The sequence below is a fragment of the Nothoprocta perdicaria genome, unplaced genomic scaffold (assembly GCF_003342845.1).
Source record: "Nothoprocta perdicaria isolate Ctin4 unplaced genomic scaffold, notPer1 scaffold_9, whole genome shotgun sequence".
Classification (NCBI taxonomy): domain Eukaryota; kingdom Metazoa; phylum Chordata; class Aves; order Tinamiformes; family Tinamidae; genus Nothoprocta; species Nothoprocta perdicaria.
The window spans coordinates 4,583,278-4,605,598 of NW_020456198.1; the positions used below are offsets into that span (position 1 = coordinate 4,583,278).

General features: G+C 40.3%; 1 protein-coding gene across 1 annotated transcript in view; it reads right to left on the reverse strand.

The window, feature by feature from the left end:
- PTPRG (protein tyrosine phosphatase, receptor type G) overlaps positions 1-22,321 on the reverse strand; it is a 364,795-nt gene that overhangs the window by 167,457 nt on the left and 175,017 nt on the right. The window contains exon 3 of the mRNA XM_026052517.1: positions 2,126-2,305. Coding sequence (XP_025908302.1) covers positions 2,126-2,305 — 180 coding nt within the window. The remainder of the gene's footprint in view (positions 1-2,125; positions 2,306-22,321) is intronic.

A 22,321-nucleotide genomic window follows, 5' to 3' on the forward strand; every position in this document is an offset into this window, starting at 1 on the left:
AAAAAAAAAGAGCTACTCAAACAGCAACAATAACAATCCAAGGAAGACTTTTCTTGATGGTTAATGAGCATTCAGGTTAAGGGCCTTTGCCTTTCCCTCATAGCTTTGTCTCTTACCAGTCATTAATAGCTAAGAAATGCCCTCTACATTGGCCTCCACTGCTTAAACAGATGTTTGGTTTAGCGTCTCTGTCCATCAGCAAAACAAAGACCTCATGCAGGCACCAGCCCAGGACTCTGCTGTCGATATCCCTAATGATCAGTGGCAGAACCTGCCTCTACCTGTATCAAAACCTCCTGCTTTGTTTGCTGCTCTGCCACTTACCACCTTCCAAAGTGCTAAACCCAGGCAAGTTGCTTCAAAAGACCCAAAAAATTCAAAAAAGGTGTAGGACTCAATAAAACAAGGAGGAGCCAAGAGCTCAGCCGAAGAAATCAGAGCTGACAGCAAGGCAACGAGAGTCTTCATGGTATCAGTAAAAGGCCGTAAGTTACCAAAGAAAAGTGACAGTTACTGTTGCCCTGAGAAGCAATAACTTGTCAGCAAAAATCTATACCCCAACGGGTGAGGAAATCAAACACAGCAGCAGTGCTGAAATCACCCAGCAGAGGAAACTCACGATACGGCTGTCATTACCAACTGCAGGAACACTGGAAAAATTGCTAGCACGTTTCAGTACAACATGGTTTCCTATTATACATGCAGCAATATGTTCCTATTACACATGCAGTATGTCATTAGCATCTTTCCTAGAAGAATTGCAACATTGCTTTTTTTCTTGGGCTTTCTAATTACACTTACTGCTGGTTACTACAAACACCCGTCCGTGGCCACCAGGGCAGGCAGAGTGCACAACATGAATGCATTAATTAAGTACCATGTTTCCACAGCATTCAGCCTTCCCGGGTCCTCCTTTGGGGCAACAAACTCTGGATTTCAAAGCAAACACAGGCACCTCGTCCTGAAGCTGAAAAGCCCACAACCATATAGCAGACACCCAAACTCTGCTTGACAGTGCTGTGCATAAACTAGGTCTGCTCTGCGGTGAAGGATCCTGTCATTCCGACTAAGGTGCAAAAATTCAGCTCTTGCTATGTTCTCAAAATGCTGGAATGGGATAAAAAGTGCCTGCCTCAATGCCGTGACTCGGATCCAAACCTCCCTGGAATCAGAGGGTGCATCTGCGGCCACCCGGCACGCACAGTTAAGCTGCAGGCTCTCGACACAGGTAACAAACCCCAGGTTGTGCTCGCAGACCTCCAACCAGAGACATGTTATGTAAAGCACTGCCTAGATTCATGTTGCACGTTAATAAAGATAAAAATATAGTTCCAATAAATAAAATTGAATTAATTAGTGGTTTAATCCAATTCCCTTAAAATATGTGACCTTGTCAAATGAAGAGGGTGGCCTTATAATTTCTGCTTTTTACATTTTTAGATTTAAAGAGTAATCAAATGCACACAGCTTTGCATATAAATCAACCTTGACCTTTTAGTGAACTTGTTTGGTAAAAATAAGCAGTACTCTCCAACTGTGCTTTTCTCTAAAAGCCAGAACAGACAGAGCAGAAGAGGATTCAGATCAGAGAAGAACGCAGCGCTGTAATCATATCAGAAACACATTAATAAACCCCCACTTCTGTGAGCAGTTATTGCTCTTTCTTCTGTAAAACCTTCTGACTCCTGAACTTCCCCTTCCCTGCAGAAGGGCCTGAGCCTTGCATCTCAGCGCTCGTTTGGATTAGCTGCTACGGCCTCTCAAGCTGATAATTCAAGGTTACACTTTGTAACTCCTGCGCAGCCGTTTATTCTGAGGAACAACTGGCTGCCAAGAGAATTATTTCATACTGAGAAGGAGCCTGAAAAATAAAAACCCTTAAAATTAATCCGAAGAGCTGGCTTTGCTAAGAATGCAAAGGTAGAGATAGGTGGCTGTTACTAGGAAATTATAAAAAAAAAAAAAAAAAAAAAAAAAAAAAAAAAAAAAAAACCCCAAAAAAAAAAAAAAAAAAAAAAAAAAAAAAAAAAAAAAAAAAAAAAAAAAAGGAAAAAGAAGTTAGAACATGACTTGAATTTTTAATTGACTGCATGCAGGCTAGGGAGACAAATCAAAAAGCACATACCTGTTTTTCCAGTATTTTTCATCCAAGTCTTGTTAGAAGATTCATTGTCAAACCCATCAAGCTGCAGTTCTTGATACTCATCTCCCACATGTGCCTGATGGTCTACAATGTTGATCGGAGACTGGTGATACCCTCCGCACTTCTCGCTGGAAGTGACCCAGTGCTCGGGACCATAGGTACCTGTTAAAAAATGCCAACTCATTAATATTTCCTGTAGCTCAATAGTCTTTGAGAACTCTGAGTAAGCAGATCAAGCATTTAAGCTCTCCAGGTAACTCCACTGCTGTTCTACTTCCGACATTTGAAAGAGGTTAAGACTTGTAAACTTACGAAGAGATCGAAATCCATTAGCTTTATGCAGCACTCAAACTTTGCCTCTAGCAGTAATGAACAATGGCCTTTTTTTAATTGCTGTTCTGTAAAACTATCTGCAATTCCCAATTTCCCCTGATGTGTGTTATGAATTAGCACAGTGTTACAAGAGCTTTCCTAAAGCTTCAGCCACAAGACATTAGTATATACTTTACCTTTTACATGAGATAAATAATGTACCAACAACTCATTAACTCATGTTTGTGTAATACTCTGCTTAGATAATACAATCTCAATTAATGATTTCATTTCTTTTAGAGATTTTGAAGCGAGAAAGATGAGAAGAAGGGACTTAAGCTGGAGGAGGTATTGGTAAATTTGAATAAAGCAACTATGGGAAAAAGATGACCGTGACCTACCAGGAATATAACTGCGGCTTTCTTCTGCTATTCTCCTCTCATTTTCTGTTTATCTGATTAACAAAATCTGGTTACACCTCATGCAGATTACTCTTTTGAATCAAGTCAACTCAAATACTAGCAGTAAATGTAAAGCTCCGCAGACCCAGCAACAGAGTCCTTCAGAGACATCTGCACCTGGGCACATCAGAGCTGTCTGTATTACATGACATGAGGCAACACAGATGCACAGCCAAACTAGCACTTCTCTTCCCCTATCCTCGACCATTATTTTTGTTTGAAATAAATACATGTATATTGCATGGTCGGAGCTGCTTCGCACTGGCCAATGTGCAGCTCCTGGCAGTGGAGCCGAGGGGAGTGTTCCATGGATAGAGGTTGCCCATCCCAGCCCCAGCTCAGCCTGCTCACCCACAAGACTCTCCAGTACAGTCAACACGAATAATCGGTAAAAAAAAAAAAAAAGAAAATTTAAGGTAAACGCCTTGTCCACCCTTCCACATTCCAGCTCTAGCAACAACAGAGACCTCAGGAGGACTAGATTTGCAGCATGCAGAGTAGGACCTCCAGTGAAATTCCAGTTTTGCTAGCCATCTCCCTCTCTGACTCCTAAATTGTATTTACAGAGACTACCAGCTTACCTTTCTATCAGCACAAACAGTGCTTAAGCTCCTGTAGCACAGAGGACTTATAAAACACTTTCTATTCGCAACTTGAAGTGCTTTACAGCAGGGATGGACACTGCTATCCTTACACTATCCTTATCCTTACCCTGCTATCCAAGACAGGGCAATCCATGGGCTGAGAATGGGTGCAACTTGCCCTACCTTCCCTGGCAAAACCCACTTTTAGCCTAGGGCTCAATTCAGGTCTCCTGAGCATCATCCATGGGACATCTGACGTCCCAGGTGCATCACACCTCCAAAATACGCAGGTGAGGTGTCCTCTCTGTAGGCATAAAGAAGTGCATGATGTCCTAGCATGCATTTATTACCCTTGCATCTGACAAGCATATGTAAGTTCAACTAGTGCCAGCCCATACCAGCAGTTGAAGGCCAACTGCTGTGGGTCCTTGGATTTTTCATGACTACTTGCAAAATGCGCTGTCTTCCTGTGGCTCACGTGGGAAGCCTAATCCATGCAAGATTTTGTGCACTATATTCATCACACTCAAAGACTGCATGCTATCCAAAAAAAAAAAAAAAAAAACCAAGAGTGTTTTATTTTCAACCATAATTAATCAAAATTTGAAAATCATTTATATCATCTGCCCAATTTAAAAAAAACCAGTTCTTTAGCTCATGATTCAACCTGTATAGTCAACAAAAGTCACTTGCAGTTAATTTCCCTATGTACAACACCTGAGAACAGAATTATTAAAAACCCTGCTTGGGGAAAACTGAACATGTTCCACTCACAGGCAGGTTCTTCTTGACTCAAGATGCTCTAGTAATTGTTTTGCAGCAATTTAGATGTCAATTCACATTTACTTTTTATATAACGCTGCATTTACTCTATGGAATTTTGGATTTTGCTCTAAAATGCTTAGCATTGCACATAAATATCAAACCTGCCAGCTCCCAGTTTTTGGCTTCATTATAAATGGGAGGTGTTTTTTTCAAAACTGTTCTGCTCACAGAAGTTATCACAGTGGTTTCAGCTGTGTACTCAAGAAGAGCTCTACACTCACTTTTTTAAAATACCTTGGTGACCTTTTGGTCAATGGGGAGATTATTTATTTATTTATTTTTAAAGTATGCCAATTTATTTAAACAGGGACTGTTAGGTTATTTCTATGCATCTTGTCACAGATACTATTTTTTGTAATGGAGCCAGCTCAACCAAATTGCAGTGAAAACTGTCTTAGCAGAACATACAAAATAATCCATAAGGGTAAACAAACAAACAAAACACACAACTGAATTAAGACCTCAACTGACTTAGGCACCTTGAACTGACTCTCAAGGAAATTTCCTTTTTTACTGCACAAACCCGTAGGCATTTATGACGTTCTACTTTTAAAAGAATTATCTTAGTCCTCTTTTTTTAAAAAAAGCTTGTCTGGATTAATTTAATAGTGATGTATCTCTTCCTATAAATGCAGTAGCTTCATTTTATTTTAAATCTATGACTTACAAAGCGTAATAGAGTTTTTTAAAAAAAAACTCCATGCAATTTTATCAGATTTCTGTTTGCAAAATATTTCCATACTGCTGCTGAATTATTAAGGAAAAATCTAATGCAATGAAATTCTCTCAGCAACTCAAACAACCAACTTAGTGCCGGTGCTGCGATTCCAAGTCCTGACATCCCAAATTACAGCCATGTGGCTAAGCTCTGATTTAGAGGGTCAAGACCTGCTAGTTAAAATCAGCACAAGATTTTATAAACGACTGGGTTTCCCATTAATTTCCTTCAGAACTTTTTGATATGCAAATTATTACATGCAAAATGACCTACACCATTATGGCAGCAATTCTAGGCTGAAATGGAGGCCATGACCTCAACATCTTCATTCCCAGCCTCGCAGGATCAGGACCACCCTGGCTTCAACAATTAGTTTGAAAAGGAGGGGAAGGAAGAGATGGGGGGGGGGGGGGGGAAACAAATTTTATTTTGGAATGTGAGAGCCAGGTAAATAAATTAGATCTCATTATACTCAGAAAAGAAATGAGCTCCAAGGCTCACAACGTAATCAAGGACAGTGCAGCGGGATTCATTTATTCACTGGTAGCCATCAGAGGGTTTCAGCCTAACTGCCTGCTTTTTTTCCATGTACATTCAAGTACAGTTTTAATTGAAACTGATCTTCCACTACAGATTTCAAATTAATTCTTCTCCTAAGTGTCTCATGCTCCAGACATCCTTGCCTTGCAAAAAACCCTATATCATTAGAGGAGGAAATAGAACGCTTTTTCTAAGCTTGCAGGTATTGATTACCCATTCCTTCCATCAAAGCACAATTGCCATTCTGCACTGTATAAATCTCTTCGGTGTTGGACACTTTATAAAGTACCAAGAATTATATCATTAATCATTTGCAGTTGCACCTGTCTTGCCATATTGAATTCTTTGTTTTTTAGAACTTTAAATAAATGCTTTTAAATAAAAACATGACACTAAATAAAGACTCTGTTTTGCTTAAACCTATTAAGAAAATCCCTTTGTTCTTCCTGTGACATTTACCCATCTGAAATGGAGTAAGACAGAGCTACTGATACTTCATGTTACCAGCAGTAAACATCACAGCTTTCACCAAACAAATGCTGGGATGAATTTGAATTGGCCTTTTAAGGGTCAGAAAATAATTCAGTTATCAAAAACCAAATAAGTGAAGGACCTCTCCTGTGTTAATAAATAATACATGTTTCCACCAAAGTGGTGTAAATACTTGTCAATGGGCAACTCCATCCGAGAGGGCAGCACCTGATGGACACGCAGCAGAGAGGCCGGGCTGCCAACCCTTGGTCTCCTCCAGCTTTAACACTAGGACATCCCTAACCAAGGTCTATCCTGAGGCCACTCAGGACCTGATCTGGGACTTGGGGCTGGTCTCCGTCAACATGACCTTATTTCTGCTCAAGTCACCAGCAACACAGCCTCTGGCTCCCAAGCCAGGAGGAGTAACCTACCCACAATGGGAGCCTCCCCGCGTCTGTGCTTTCTTACATTCAACATTTTAAACCCCACATAACAGCAGAAACACCATCATCTGTCCTCATCCAAAATTATCTGACACTTCTAGAAGGCTTCTACATCCTTTTATTATGCAAAATCTTTCCGTCAATTACCGCAGTACCTCGAAGAGGGTACAACACAGACTGCTCTTTAAATAGATTCAGAGATTGCTTTTTTTCTCTCTCTTCTTGCTACTGTACAACCTAAATAATGAGCAGGCTTCATTAATGAAAAACCATTAAAATAATGTATTCCGCCAAAATCTAATTAAAGCTTGGATAAAAACGTCCATTTCTTTTTAATCAAATGTATTTATTTCTCTCTCACAAATCTTTTGTTTAAAATATCTTTTATTAAAACTTTTAGAATTTCGTTGATTTCAAATAATTTTCCAATTAACAGGTCATTTAATCGGTAGAAATGTCTATTACACACATGTGCTTACAAAACATCCTGATACAATTTGGCAGACTAACAATTCTCAAGTCATGCAATGTTTACCATTAGTTTACCACAGCTGGAAAAAAGAATTCCTTAATTCTGCTTAATTTTCACATTCACACAAAAAATTCATCTTTAAACCCCAAGTCTGGCATGCAGAGAGAGATAGTTTAGATGGAAGGTTGTTTTTTATTTTTATAGTTCACTGATCTCAGACAACTCTAACTGTATTTGGTTCCGTTTGGATGAAAATGATAGTAATGGTTGCAAAGCAACCTAAGCTTCTCACTTCTGTTATTAAACAGAATCAGCCTGGTCCCTTCATGGGGACATCCCCATCCCATCACTTGCACACCTGAGATGATTCATCTGTGAACACGTGCAAAGCAGATACCTACAGACCTGTAAGAAGAATGGCAATGCAAGAAGTTTCATGGCCCTCACTCCTTTCTAATCCTATTTCAGCTTCACTGCTCCATACCCAGAGAGCTTTTGCTGCTCACTTGCATACTTGGTTTTCTAACACACATAGCGACTACCTTGATATGAAGACATGGTCTACCACAGGCAGCATGACTGATGTCAGGCAGAGTGGTGAAGGCTCTTTTCTATCTACTGGGGATGTATGTGGGACCAAATAATCCCGAATGTTGCTAAGCAGAGGCTTGATATCTTCTTGGATGGTGATGACATTTGGTTAAGTATGTGAGTGATGCCCACAAAGCAGCTTGCTGCTGGCTGCTTCCACAGGTTGTTTTCCTGCTTAAAGTAGGAAGAACAAAATCAGAAAGGATTCAAATGCTCAAGAGCGAAATCTCATTTGAAAGTCAATGGGGACAGTCTTTGACATCCTAGATACTTTTGGAAATGCTATTTCGGATGCGTGACAGCATCGTGTCACTCAGCATGAGCAAGAATAAAAGGGAAAACTCCAGGCCTCTCTCATGACAAAATCAAAGCATTATTAAGGATGGATAGAAGGAAATAGCATCTTTTCTTCATACACAGAAATCTCCCATTTCTTGTTTACGCAGCTCTGCATGGGTAGCTTAAAGACTTAAGGGACCACAGCAGGCAGAACCTCTGCAGGTTTCTTGAGCTAAATGAGGAATCTTTCCTTTGGGCGGATTAGCAGATATGATCTGCCCAACCATCTCGGCCTTCAGCTGAGCAAAGACAAAGACACAATCCCCACATCTAAGCCCCTGTCATAAATGAACTGCTCTGTCATGAGCCAAATCTCACAAAGCACTGACATGTCACCACCAGTAAACAAAAAACGTTCCTTTCTTAACCTCAAGGAAGTTGTGCCTTCGCTTAACTGCAAGGCAATGCACTTCACTAGCAGGCTGAATTTTCAAATAGGAAATTAATGGTTTTAAACATTTAAATATCACAAGCTCACTGCAGAACTGAAATCATTTTAAGATCATTCAAATAACATAGCAGTCCCAGACCAGGATATCTGGGACAAAAGGACTAAAATTGTTACTTGATGCCACACACCAAGATTTTGTTATTGTTGCTATTTAAAAGATACACTATTAGTAAGTCCTGAAAGCTATCCAAGGAAGGTGCTTCCGACCAGAGGAAAATCATCCTCCCTTCAGCCTCTCCTCTCACCTCCCGGTCCCTCCTAGGAAGAAATAAAGCAAACCTTGTAATGAGAAATCTAAAGACTGTGTTTTGATGGAAGGCAGGGAAGAGTGATTTGAATGACTGATTTATCTCTTGAACAGTAATTTACCATGAGGCTGCAGTGGTAAAGGCATAAAAATCCCCGAAACACTAGATAAAAATCAGTGGCATCTTTCAGAGGCCTTTCCATAGCTGAAAAAGCAGCCAAGTTGTTGAATCATTGTATTAGGGGGAGAAGTTACTGAAATTATACTCTCTTGCTCTAAAAATGATGACGTATCAGACTCAAAGAGATGGAGAAACAGAGCCTATAGTTAAGAGTGCACATTGCTGTTTTGAACGAAGAATTCAGGATTTCCCACCCCGAGGGATGAGGGCTTTTCATTTTATTATTTGCTGTCATCACTCTGTTTAACATGAGGCACCGATGCTCACAGAAAATGCCAATTACTGCTTGAGAAATGAGACTGGATACCAAAAGTCAGGTCCCAAAGAGCACACTGAGACCTGACCCAAGCAGGTGTAAGCACCATCCACTCTGCGAGCCTGGTGCAGAAAAGCATGAGCAAGGCATGCAAGAGCAGCCAACAACCATGGACTAACTTCTTTTTAGAGAAGAACTGAAAGAAGCTTTCCTACAAAACAATCTCTGATAAGACCAATCCTAACCAGCAATTGTTGGAATAAATGCAAACACAGGAAGAGGGAACAAAAAGAGGTCTGGATTTAGACAACCTCTGAGCAAGTGCTAGCAGCAACATCAGGAACACTGAGGACTTTCTTCTGCACTGATGCCACCAAGCCTGCAACAATCTCCAGCCAGTTGGCTTTAAAAGCAAAGCACATCTACAAAACTGATTACATCCATCATGTTGTCACTCTGCCAAAACATGGCAGAGACAAAGGAAAGGCTTTAAACCACGTCCCCAAATGTAAACTTTCCTATAATGTCTGAATCATTTAAACCTGATGGTAGAATAAGGCCACATATTCTCAAATTTACATATCTACAGATACTACAGTTATCACTGGACTCTCTAAAACCTTCTGACCTTTTATTAGCTTTGGCAAAAAAGCTTAGCATACATATTTTGAAAAGCTTTACATTTCTTAGTATGTGTAGGTATACATAGTAAATAATCACAAATATCTAGTTTTGTTTTATATATATACACGTATAGGTAGTTAGATACCCACACACACGTGCACATGCTTTCTGCACCTGGTATTGTTCCTCAAAAGAAGTATGAAGCTGCCAAGAATCTTGCAGGAAGCCTCACTGCACCTATCAACCTGCCAGCAGCACAAATGTATGATTAATATCCAACATCAGGAAAACACCAGGACCTTAAGGCAAATGTTGCAGGAAGGTCGCAATAAAGCAGAGTTGGTGTAATTACTAAAACAAGCTTTTTCCATAAATGTTTCAAGGTTCAGTATTTGTCAGCTAAATAATTTACCACCACAACAAGCTGAAAATGGGTCCAAGTTTAGATGTGCTGGCGAAATAGTTTGGGGGCTTTTTAGGGGTGTCTCACATAATAAAATTGTGGTACACAAGAATAATGAGCTGGTGAGTTTTGTAACGCTAATATTTTTAAAATGTTTATGTTATATTTAATACCACACAACAGTATCAATGAAATTAATATGCAAAATTACTGAGTAGGAGGATAAATTGTGGCAGAGAAGGTGCCTGCTGGCGGCAAGTGACTGAGACTATATACATCTACATTCTCTATTTTTCATAATTTTCTGCATTTTTCATACACATATCTGACATCTCACACAATTCATTTCATAACTGTCTGCGGCCTTTTTAAAACTGCTCACCCCTGAGCTGCATATAATAAACGAGGTCATAACTTACAATATAAGGAGAAAACACAAGATTAATTTATATGAAGACACTGTAAATTAACTTTCTTCTACTTCTGTACTAGTTGAGTAAAACTCCGTGAAGGCTAGGGACAGACATAAAAATAGATTTCTTCCTAAATATAATTTTAAAAAGTATAAATCTTAATGGAGATTACTGAATAAAGATGCATTATGAATCAATGCAAGGGCTCAATGACAGCACTTTGCATTGCTGGAAGGAAGACATATATTTCGGTAATGACGTTGGCCATGGGTGCCTCGGACTGGCCGTATCTGTGAGCACTGCAGGGTGCCCTTCTCTCTCTCTCTTTTTTTTTTTTGAAGACAGAATAATAGCTATAATGATGAACCTTGATAGGAAAAATATTTATACCGTAGTAATTAACACCCCAAAACTACAGAAGGAAGTAGGGCTTCATTCCTCCAGAGAGCACAAACAGCTCCTGCCTCAAAAAGCTATTTAAACCAAACAACATACAGCAGATCTGCAAATAACCTAACAGAAAAGACCTCAATTTTGTAAATATACAAGCCTCCTATGCCAACTTTCCCTATTCCCCAGTTACTTCGTTTCATTCTCTCCTCTCCAAAGTCATCTCCCCAAGGTGGATAACCTTCCAGCACACACCCTGTACATCAGAAATCCTATCAGCCTTCCCGTGAGACAGATTTAAAAGAAATGACAATTCTCCCAAACATCAAATTTAAAAGCAGATATTATGCCAGTGTTTCACAGGATTAAACAGATGAAGAGCAGGAGCACAAGCACTCGTGATGCTGATGTAAATCATGGTCCCATCTGGCCTTCTCCAAGGAGAAAACACAGTGTGAAACCAGCTCTGAAGGGAAAAAGAGAAAAAGAAGAGAAAAAGACTCCTAAAGGTGAATGCTGAACAGCAGCGACAATAATAAACCACGACGTTTAGGTCAAGAAATCTCCAATTCCCATCTTGCTTCTGCGTCTCCCTTCCATCAGCAGCAGACACGTCCTCCATTTTACTCCCTCCCTCTATAAAAGGGGAAGATCACCAGGTTCATCTAAGGATCTGAAAGGATTGGTCAAAACTTGTGAAGAGCTGTATAGACTTCAGAAAAACAGCTTACAACCCTCGAAGGCAACTGTCTCGCTGTGGACCTCAGCCCCAGGTTGCCTGTAAACGCATTTAAGGAAAACACAATTCCAATTATTTCTCCGAACACCAGAGACTTGAAATCTTGCTTCTAACGTGTACCCTTAATAGCCTTGATCTCACCAAAGAAGCTGCTAACGTAAATGATGCCTCACTGTAAATTAATTATCTCCAGCCTAGGTGGGTACGGGAACAGAAAGAAACTTTACTGGATTCCCATCTGTTCCTCCTAACTAGGCAAGGGAGCTTTCCCCAGAGGTCTGAGAGTCAGCATGAAAAAAAGAAAAAAGACAGAAAGAAAGGAAAAAATGTATATTTTTATTGAATTCTTGCAGGATACAGGTTAATAAAACACCCACAGAGAACACAGAGCAATATAGAAAGGGAATAAAGAGAGGGAGGGTTCATATCAATAAAGCCTATCCAAAGGCACTGGTAGAGTCAAAGTACTCATGATTGCAAAAGAGACCTGTGACAAAAATGGTTTTTTACTTGTTGCTTTGGCTCAAGTATAAAATTTACAGGAAAAAAAGTGTCCTCAGCAAAGGACTGCTTAAAAAAAGAAAATGAAAAAAAGTCATCTGATGCCCAAGTATTTGTGTCACCTTCAGCTTTCCAGCATCTCTTGCTGATCCCACCCTGACCAGAAGCCTGCCACTGCACCAGGACCTTATCGTTAAATATATCACACACAACACCAACCAGAGTCCCTGAATCATTTGTTAAACTTTGACAAAAGCTGAATTTGCTCTGATTTTTTTTCTTTTTTAAGGTGAAAATCACCTTTTGTCCAGGTAAGGTCTGAATGACATCCCTGTTAGAGCAACTTTCCCGATCCAGCTGTCTGCCCTGCTGGCATGCACCACTACAACAGCTCCCTGGAGGACTGCCACCTTTATTTAACGACACATCATGAACCCTGGTCTCAACTACCATTGACATTCCGTCTGTGTTTCTATCATTAATTTAAGAGCATCAGGAGTAAGAATAAGTAGGAAGGCACTAAGTGGCCATAATGTTCACCTCAAGGTATGGGAGCAGATATGACTGCTTCTGGAGCTAAGGTAGAAGAGTTATGACTCTTATTCCAATTTTTGTTTCTCTCTCAAGCAGCAAGCCTGCTATTTTTCTCACAGACAGCATCAGAAGAGCACTGTAAGAGATTCACTCCCCACCAGTGGAGCAGATGCAAAAGCTATAGACAAATTTAACAAACGCTCTTCTGTCAGCACTACCCAAATATGTGGTTTAGGGAGAGTCCCTTCAGGGACAGCCACTGGGGAGGCAGCTGAGGCCCAGGGAGAGCATCACCCAAACCCAGCTGCTGCAAGCAGGGAAGGCAACAGAACACTTGGAGCATTTGCCACCGGGGCCATTTACTCACAGCAGCGTTTAGGCAACCTGTGGTGACAAAGAACACCAAATGGAGGCTGCGGTGTCATGGTTAACTGTGAAATCTCTAAGATATTGGATTTATATGGTGTTTGCAGAGCACATTAGAAGATCATCATCATCTTGTCTTTTCAAGACAGCCATAATTATTCAGGCTGCTATTTTATCTCACCAGTCCTTTTGAAAAACTATTTAGTATTACCAACCCCTCACTAAAAACAATGTTTTGGTTGAGAGACTAATCTTCATATCAGTACACAGCCATACCTGGTCTTATCTACATTACCAATTCCCTGCTGATTGAGCAGATTCATTAACAACACAATCTCTGGCGACTGAAATGAAGTCTCATTCTTCGTATCACCGGTGCCTTGCTGTTTGCTTTTCCTTCACAGTGTGCACACAAGTAATTAACTTACTATGCTCTGCTAGCTCCTGACACGTTACTTGGCAGAGAAAAAATCACCAGTAGATAGTTAAGCATGCAAAATATTTTCAGTCAAACGAACTTCATAAAAAAGTACTGTTCAGGAGAAGGGTGGCTGTCCCCGATACAATGTGGACGCATTCCATGCCGACCACTCCAAAGGGAGCTTGCTGAACAGTCACAGTGGTTTTGGGGGTAAAAAGTCACTTTTAACACGTTCACTCTAAATGTAGGAAGCTTCTTAGGGGAGAAATAATCAGTAACTAGTTCAGATGTCAAAGATGATGACTGAAGGGATGAGCACAGACAGTGTCTTGAGTGTCCCTTGTGATACCTAACATAAGCATGGACACATGACATAGTATTTAAAAAGGGGGGAAAAAAACAGAGATTTGTTTCAAGTGCAGCATAAGTGAAATTACTGGTGTTTGGCAATAGAAAGGACAGTACATTTCAGCTTTTATTTCAATTATGAGGCAATTTTCTATCTTCAGCCTAGCGTACTCAGTGCCTTTTCATTGACAGTGGAACCTCCTCACCTGAAAATCTGCAATTTATTCATAAACTCCCAACTGCACTCAAGAACATCACTTGAAATGTTCAAGTAATACAGGTAAAGCAAAGATGTAAGACTGGAGTAAGTTACCCCTGCATATCTGCTGCTCCTGTCCAAGCCGCAAATGGATGGTGACTTATTTAAGTGAAGGAGAAGTGCAGGGCTCTCCCCATTGAAGGCTGGTGGAAAGGCACTCAAGGGTAGTCTTGGCCTGCAGTGATAGGACTGTCATTGACTTCAGCACTCCCTTTTTCCTTTACAGCAAAGTACCCGAAATTCCAAAATATGCATCAAAATACTGGAAAAGGGCAAAGAACTGGCCTAAGATAAAGACCCATGTTATTAGCAGCAACGTTGACCTTTAGTGACAAATTCTTGTTCAGAAGCTCAATGATTGCCTTGACCTAAGAGTGGAAATTTTGATTTTTAAGCTTCCTTCAACCCAAAGAGGAATCCTTCTGAACTCATGGAAATGAAACCCGCCTCTTCTCAGTTGCTCAGTTTTGGAAGCCATTTATTCTTTTCCCTTTCATGTGCCCTGGGGCTAACTGCCACTCCCAAGGCTGTTGTCTCTACCTATTCAGTTACAGAAATTAGTTCCTCATGTCCTATTGCACCAAATTTTGCTTGCAACAAAAGAATTAAATCTGCAGAGGACAGAATTCACCATGATTTGTGTCTATCTTTTTTCCTCTATTTTTATACTGCTTTCAGCTCAGCACATTTACATTCAGGTCCTGTCATACCCATCATTTTCAGTTTCTTGTTACGCAGAACCATTTTCCACCTCTAGCACAGCTGGTCTTCACCTTGGCTATGTAGTCCACCAGTGCTCTAAAACTTGTGCTCTTGACTTTGAATTCCTACAACCTAAACACTACATTTCCACCTGGATCACTGATAGCTACTGAGGTCTGCAGACAGGCTCTCTGTATCAAGAAAAAACCAATACTACATCTCTTTTGAAGCCTGCTTTGTCCCAGAGGAGGAAATCTCAGGTTCTGTTCAGCTTTCCACAGAGTGGCAGCAAAAAGTAACAGATGCTAATGCCAGAAGAACATGAAGAGCTACTGACATGCAGAGCATGAGTCAGTACATTTCATAGAGTTACCTCTACACAGAGCCTCAGAAAATGGACTTTGCCTCTTTTAGAAAGAAATTCAATGTTGTAGAAATCAATATTAGAGAAACTACTGCATGAGTTTAAAGAAAAAAGTCCCAGTGTCCCAACTACTCTCCAGATTTTAATCCTGTCTGTTCAGTTTCCAGACCAATCTTTGTTTTGCCTTCTTGCAATAGGTTTTTAAGAGACAGACTCTTCTCTTTATAGTGTCACTGCCACATAATTCTCAAGTGATTTGCACACACACTTGGGAATACTGTAGATAGTCTTTATTGACAAATAAATTTGGGGTTGGATATTCTCCTCTCTCTTGTCTCGGGAGAAGGCCACACAGCACCCCAAACTTTCTTCTACTCAGAAAGCCATCTGGACTCAAGTTACCCTTCACTTCACCCAAAATACTGCATAGAGCCAAGCAGCTCCCTCTGCTGCCTTCCTTAGAGGGTATTTCTTGAAACAAAGATACGCTGCTTCTCCTAAACTACACATAATCTTCCAAAGTCTAGATGTCTTCCTTTGAGCCAAGCAGAACTGATAACGGACTTGTAGTAGCAAAAAAGGCAATAGGATAAAAAGACAAATAATCAGATCCAGACAAAGTTAATGGACAAAACATTCTTGTGCCCATAACCTTGTCTCACAGAAGAATGCTCCCTCCAGCATGAGATTTTCCTACTAAGGACAAGCATTCTGCAAGTTCTCATCCTCCTGAGGCTTGGTTCTTGCATCAACTGTTCTCCGGCCTTGAGAAACAGCCTCATTGCATCCATATAGCCAGAACACCCTCTGAGTGCATTCTGTGACCGAGTCTTTCTACTTCTCCTGTTCTTTCTGGTCTTATCTTTTCTGTCCTGTCCTGAATGAGTTCTCCATTTAGCCACCATTAAACAGGTATGATTAGTTGCACGACCAATATCATTTTAGATCTTTTTCACCTTCCATCTTGTTTACAGCATCAGCCTTCATATTCCCCCATTCACAGGATACACAAGCACACAGCTTTTCTTTCATGTTATTTTCCTTGCTTTTCCTTTAATTCAACCCTTCATGATTTCACCCACAAAAATCCTGATAAAAAGGATCGTTATTTTGTTGAGATCATCTCTTACTATGCTAAGCGATACTGTCCCACTGCACTGTATAAGGTGTACTCAGTATCCCAACATTATCTTGAACTAAAGTCCAGAGCTTCTTGACTGAAAAGACTTTCTGTTCTTTTTTTGCTTAGAGTAAAACAAAAACTAATGTTTGATTCATGACCTCTTGCCACTGCATTGTGAAAATCTATGATAGGAAGTTCAAGTATTCCGAATGTTATAAGGTAACTGCACAGGCTGTCTTTGGGATCATGTACCAAAATAAGCAATTAAATTTAAGCCTCTTGATTACAGAGCATGTCTTAGGTAATTTAATGCTTTTATTAAAGCCATAGCTGGTGGACTTGAGACACTGCAGTCTTGGTCTCACGCGAATGAAATATGTCCATCTTTTTAAAGTGGGAAGTTTCCAGGCTTCTGGCTTTCAAAGTCTAAAAACACAACAGAAGCAAGATCCAAGAGCCAGGAGGCAAACAAGAACCTTAAAACCATCTTTTCTTTTCCAGTTTCTCTCGATTTGTTTTGGTCTCTCATTACCTTTGAGCAACCCCTCCTGCTCTACTCCACTGTGCCTGCATTTATTGACAAACAGAAGCTAATGCCAGGGGAAATAACAGAAAGAAACCACAACTACCAGTAGTGCCCTCAGAACTAAAATGCTGGGTTAATCGAGGGGCCTTGCGCAGGTGTTTCAATGCCAACCACCACTCAGGGCTCAAGTGGGACCTACTTCCATCATGTTTGCAGGCTAAAAGGGGAAAAAGCAGATTGCTTTGTGCTCAAAATGTCTTGATTCTAGAAGATGTCTATAGACTTCATACCAGCTGAAGAGAAAAAGATTTTTTTTTTGGTAAAATCTGATCCGTTGCTATTTTTTTCCAGAGCTTTTATTACACAGATATTTAGAATCACATATAGCACTCCAGTTCCTTCCCTGCACGTCATGAATCCTGCCCAAGTGCCTGCTGTCAGGAACAAAATTTGCTGCAAAGCTTTAGGTGGAGAAGATTATTTTCTGAGGGACACAAGCTCACACAACTGGTAAGATTTTGCGAGAGTGGCTGTACCGCTGTATCCTGTAGTTGGTCTGAACTGACTGACTGATGCTAGGTGACTTGTGCCTATATAATATTCCTTTTAGTCTCCCTGGTCTCATCAGGCCTTCACAGCCGTGAAAAAAAGAAAAAACAGGTAGGGCTTATTCTGAAGTAAATTCTGGATGTAACTGCTTATAACTCTGCTAACACTGAGGAACTAGTAAATCAGAAGTTTATTAATTTAGTAGTTACTGAGACAGATCTTATTGATCATCTCTACTCGGCCTCAGCTTTCAGAGTTTACCTCCCAGCTTCTGCCACGATTCAGCAGCTCCTCGGCGCCGCGTTTCATCGCGTGCACATCATGCAGCACAGGCCTCGTGCCACAGTGACTCGCACACTAAGCGACGGGTTTATCATCCCGGAGCAGCCTCCGGATCCGCTCGCTCCGGGGAGCCAGCGCAAACATCTGAGGGCAAAGCTCGAGCTTTGCGGATGGGGCGTCCTCACCACAGAGCCCAGCTCCTACGCGGCCCCAGCCCTGCAATGTTTTGGACACGCTATCAGTTTGCTGAAGATGTTTCCATTTTCAGTGTTTGCATGTTTTGGCAAATGTTTCTTTTTATAGGCTCTGATTCAGCAAAGCACTTCGGCACATGCATTGCTTTAAATAGCTGAATAATCCAACGTCTTTTAGCAAGTGCTGAGCTTTAATTGTGCGAATAGTTCCAGTTCAAAGACTCCTCGTGTCTTGGAAAAGGGAGCACTCACTCATGTGCTCTATTCATTGCACAGATATAATGTTATTCATGAGCTTCGCGTTATGCATTTACTTAAGTACTTTGCCAAACAAGGGCCAAAAAGCAAATATGCCCGTCAAGTTTGTTTAATAGCGGTTCTACCATTCAGTTCTAAACTGTCAGGAATTTTAACAAGGAAAACTAATCACAGGATTTACTGACATTTCCTTCATAGCCATACCTTGATCTAGCGCTTGCTATTGTGGCAATACAATTCATTAAGGCAATTTTTTCTCTCATTTTTTTAGGTTTGTGTACTCCATATACAGATTTATATACATATATATTCATAATACATAAAAATATATACCCACTGGATGGAAACCATCTCTGGCCTTGTCCTTGTAGCCCATGGGAAACACTACATCACAGTCACAATGGGGCCGTTCTGGAGAACCTGCAACTCCATTTAGAGTATCCCTAGGCCCACTATATATTCTGGCCTCCAAATCATGGTATCTGATTAGAAAATCATGATCAGAGAGTTTTGGGGGACCCAAATATATGGAACCACAAAACAGATGCACCTGGAAGGAGGAAAAAAAAGTGGAAAAACTAAAATTGGCTTAAAGATAAAAGAATTTAGCTCTTCTGACCAGTAGCTAAGCAGCTATAAAACATTTAATGAATTTAGACACTTGTTTCCAAAGGAAGAAAGCTATTTAATGAGATAAGTGTTATTAAGATAGAGCAAAATAAACTATAATGTAGAAAGCTGCTCATTAGTTGACGCTTAATTGCTCTTATAGTTGGGGAAGAAGAAGTAATTACGCTACCAATAAAGATCTACATTTAGAGGGTTTTTTTTAAAAAAAATGTGCAGAATAAGAAAGCCAATTTTGGTTTTGATATTAAACCAAAATTCAGCCAGATCATAGCCAGTGTCATCCGCTTTGGAACTGAACAGGTGACAACTGCATAGATTCTGGGGACGGAAAAAAGAAATACTGATTATAGCAAGAAATGTAATTGTAGTTTATTCTGAAACAAGCCTCTCATACATTTATACTTATTTACTCACTGTGGTCTCACTGTTTGTCTGTTTACTTTATAAATATTTACCATGCACTATCTTCATAAAATAATTATTATTCAGTGTTCACAGCACAGAAGAGCCATTACACACTAGCTGTGTGCTTTGCCGTCCTAATCTGTATGACAATATTTTAATTCAGTTCTAATATATAAATCCTTACAGTTGACTGTTCTAAATTTTCTTTGCCTGGTTTTTGCATGCAGGCATCTATAAAAAAGTGATACCTGTGGAGACAGCTCCCTACGAGACACAGCTCAGCAGATGATGCAGGGATCACCAGTTCCTCAGTCCCACATCTGTGCACAGGTGGCCCCATCCCAAAATCACAAATGGTTCATTAAATCACTCTAAGACATGTGGGACTCTTCATTGGAAGATTAAAGTTTTCCTCTCAAATGTTACACGGACATAAACTTTAAAAAGCCCCACTCCTGTCCCAAAGCGCATCCAACTGCACTAAGGCTAGAACAGATAAAAGGAAGACTTTTTTGAATCATCATGATCTGGCTGGAATCAGCAGCACCAAGATAAAGTGCAACCAATTTGGCAAGCTCTGTATCACCTCATTCTCTCATAAATCATGGTTATAAACCAAATCCTGGCAGGAAAGTCAGGATTAGGAACCATAAAAGACGTTTAGGGCATTTTTTATTTAATTCAATTGTGTTTTAAGACAACAATACCCCTTTAACTACGGGAAACACGCTCCATCTGCTCTCCAGAGCTTCCACTGGGCTCACAATTTCCTTCATGTGCAATTCCAGATGTGAACGGAGACCCTGAAGGCCCCCAGGGCCCGGGCTCCTCCTCCTCCTCACTCCCTGCACAGCTCAGGTGAAGCCTACAAGCAGCAAAGACGACCGCCCAAAGCCCCAGGCACCACTGAAGATTTAACCAAGACTTCAGCAGCACAGAGGGTCTTTTGCAAAGCCACTGCATGGGGCTGGAACCCACCTGATGCCAGGAAAAGCAGCGAGCATTGTCCTGGCCAAAGCACTCGGTGCAGACCCAAGAGAGCAGAGTTTTCCAAAGGCAGGAGCCCAAGCCCAGACCTACAGCTCACTCCTCTTCAGCACGTTAAACTGAAATAGCTTACAGATGCAACTCGGGCTTAGCCCAATGTGGAAAGGCCATAATTCAATTTTATTTTATTTATTTTTGGAAATCTGGAAAGAGATCTCATATGAAGACCACCTCTTGGAGCATCTTTTGCTAACCCACATCATGCAGGTGCCTGTTCTTTTTTAAACCAAGCATGTATTTTTAATCAATTGAAAAACATATTTAAGAAGAATTAAACCCTGGAGATTCTTGGGATGATATATTGAAAAGCATAAATATTATATGTCTTAAACACCATTAAAGTATTTTATAGCATCAATTTTTGCTATCCCTCCAGTAACAAGAAACAAACAAAAAAATCAAAGCTCTGAGGTTCAGAAATATGAATTTTAATTCCCTTCAAGATAATTACTAATCCCTATCTACTGGTCAGGTAAATTTTAGAGAAGAATATTCTAAAGGAATGGGTAACTGTAGGGCAATTTTCTATTCTGCTTTCACAATGCAAAAAGCATTTCCAGCTATGTTTACCACCCAAACTTGCATATAAATATATTCCAGTCCAAACAAATTCTTCATACTGCTTTCAATTCCATATTGCTGGCATAAATGATATTTATTCCTTTACAGAGATATTTTAAAGAGAATCACCATAAATAGCATAGCATATCAAATATTATTCCAAATTTAAATAAAATCTGTTCATCATTATGGTCATTAGCTAATGGTTTTACCTTCCTTTGGGACCATAGTAAACATTAAAATTCAATTTATTTAACATTTACTTCTCTTAAAACAAACAAACAAACAGAAAAAGAGCATGATTTCCTTGCTACAATATCAAACTTGGGGTCACGAAACTGAAGAGAAACAGGTCTTAGAAAAAGAAACCAGCAAAAAAAAAACCCACTCTTTGGGAAGACTAATGAGGTACTGAAGGAGGATGAAAATACATGCAAAGCTTGTACAGGACTCTAAGCCTAATCCTGCAGCTAAGCATCTTCCTACCACTTCAAGTGCTGTAAAGCCCAGGCTGTCCAACCTTTCTGCCTTGCAAACAGCAAACTGTTCTCCCATGGGAGGCGCAGCCCCCAGGAACTGGGGATTTAAGCCCTTTGCTAACCTGTTTTCTTTTCCTAGATACCATTTGGGCCCAGCATAAAGAGCCCAGGGATCCTCAGGGGTCCAAAGCAAAGCCCAGGACACATTACCAAGTATATGTCTGCAGGCAGCTGTAACAGGTATCACCATGCACAACTTTCCTTAAAACAACCATAAGTTACTACCGATTGCAATATTGGGTTATTTGAAGAAGAAAAAAAAATAGTTTTCCCTATGATACGGTTGTATTGTGTAATCCAACTCTGAAAGTGCATTCTTTTCACTCAAATTGACTTTCTTTTCAAAGCCCCCTTTGTCATCTGATTTGTTAAATATTAGAGGACTCCACATCTCACTGACTGCGTATTCAGGCTCTGAACAGTTTCCCCCTGACGGACTACCATGATTTCACCACAGATTATTTTTCTACAAATGCTTGCTCGGAGTGTTTATCAACATACTGACATAAGTGCTTTTAATTATTCCAATGGAGTCTGCTTTTATGGTGGTGATAGACTTAAACACAAGTCAAGAAATACTACTGTGAAAAGCACTGAAAAATCCATATCCCACTTTCCTCTCTGAAACCTGAATCAATCAGAAGTTTAATGCACATTGTAAATGTTTATGTGCATGTGTATCTATTGTGCATGTATGCATGCTTTATATGGGCCTATTTTACATCTATATCCATCGGTATATCACGTAAGCCTAATGGGACCAGGAAGGCAGCAAACCCATTTAATTCTCACCTTCAGAGGCAGTGTTTTCTTAACAGCTCTGAAAGTGATCCAAGCAAATTTGGTGTTTTCATTTTATTTCCTAGCTCGCACTTAGAAAATTGTTTGAACATGAGATATCTATCTTGCCCGTTAGCATTCACATACGTATCCCTCGCGCTAGCCGTATTAACGACGGTTCTTGAAATATGCAGCTGCTCTCCCTCTATCCTTGTACCAGGCAGCACATCTTCAAGTGCCATAAAATATACAAAGCATCTCCAGGGAATGTCAGGATAGGTTGGAGTGCTAGTTTAAGGCAGCAGCGTTAAGAAGAATAGGTTAAC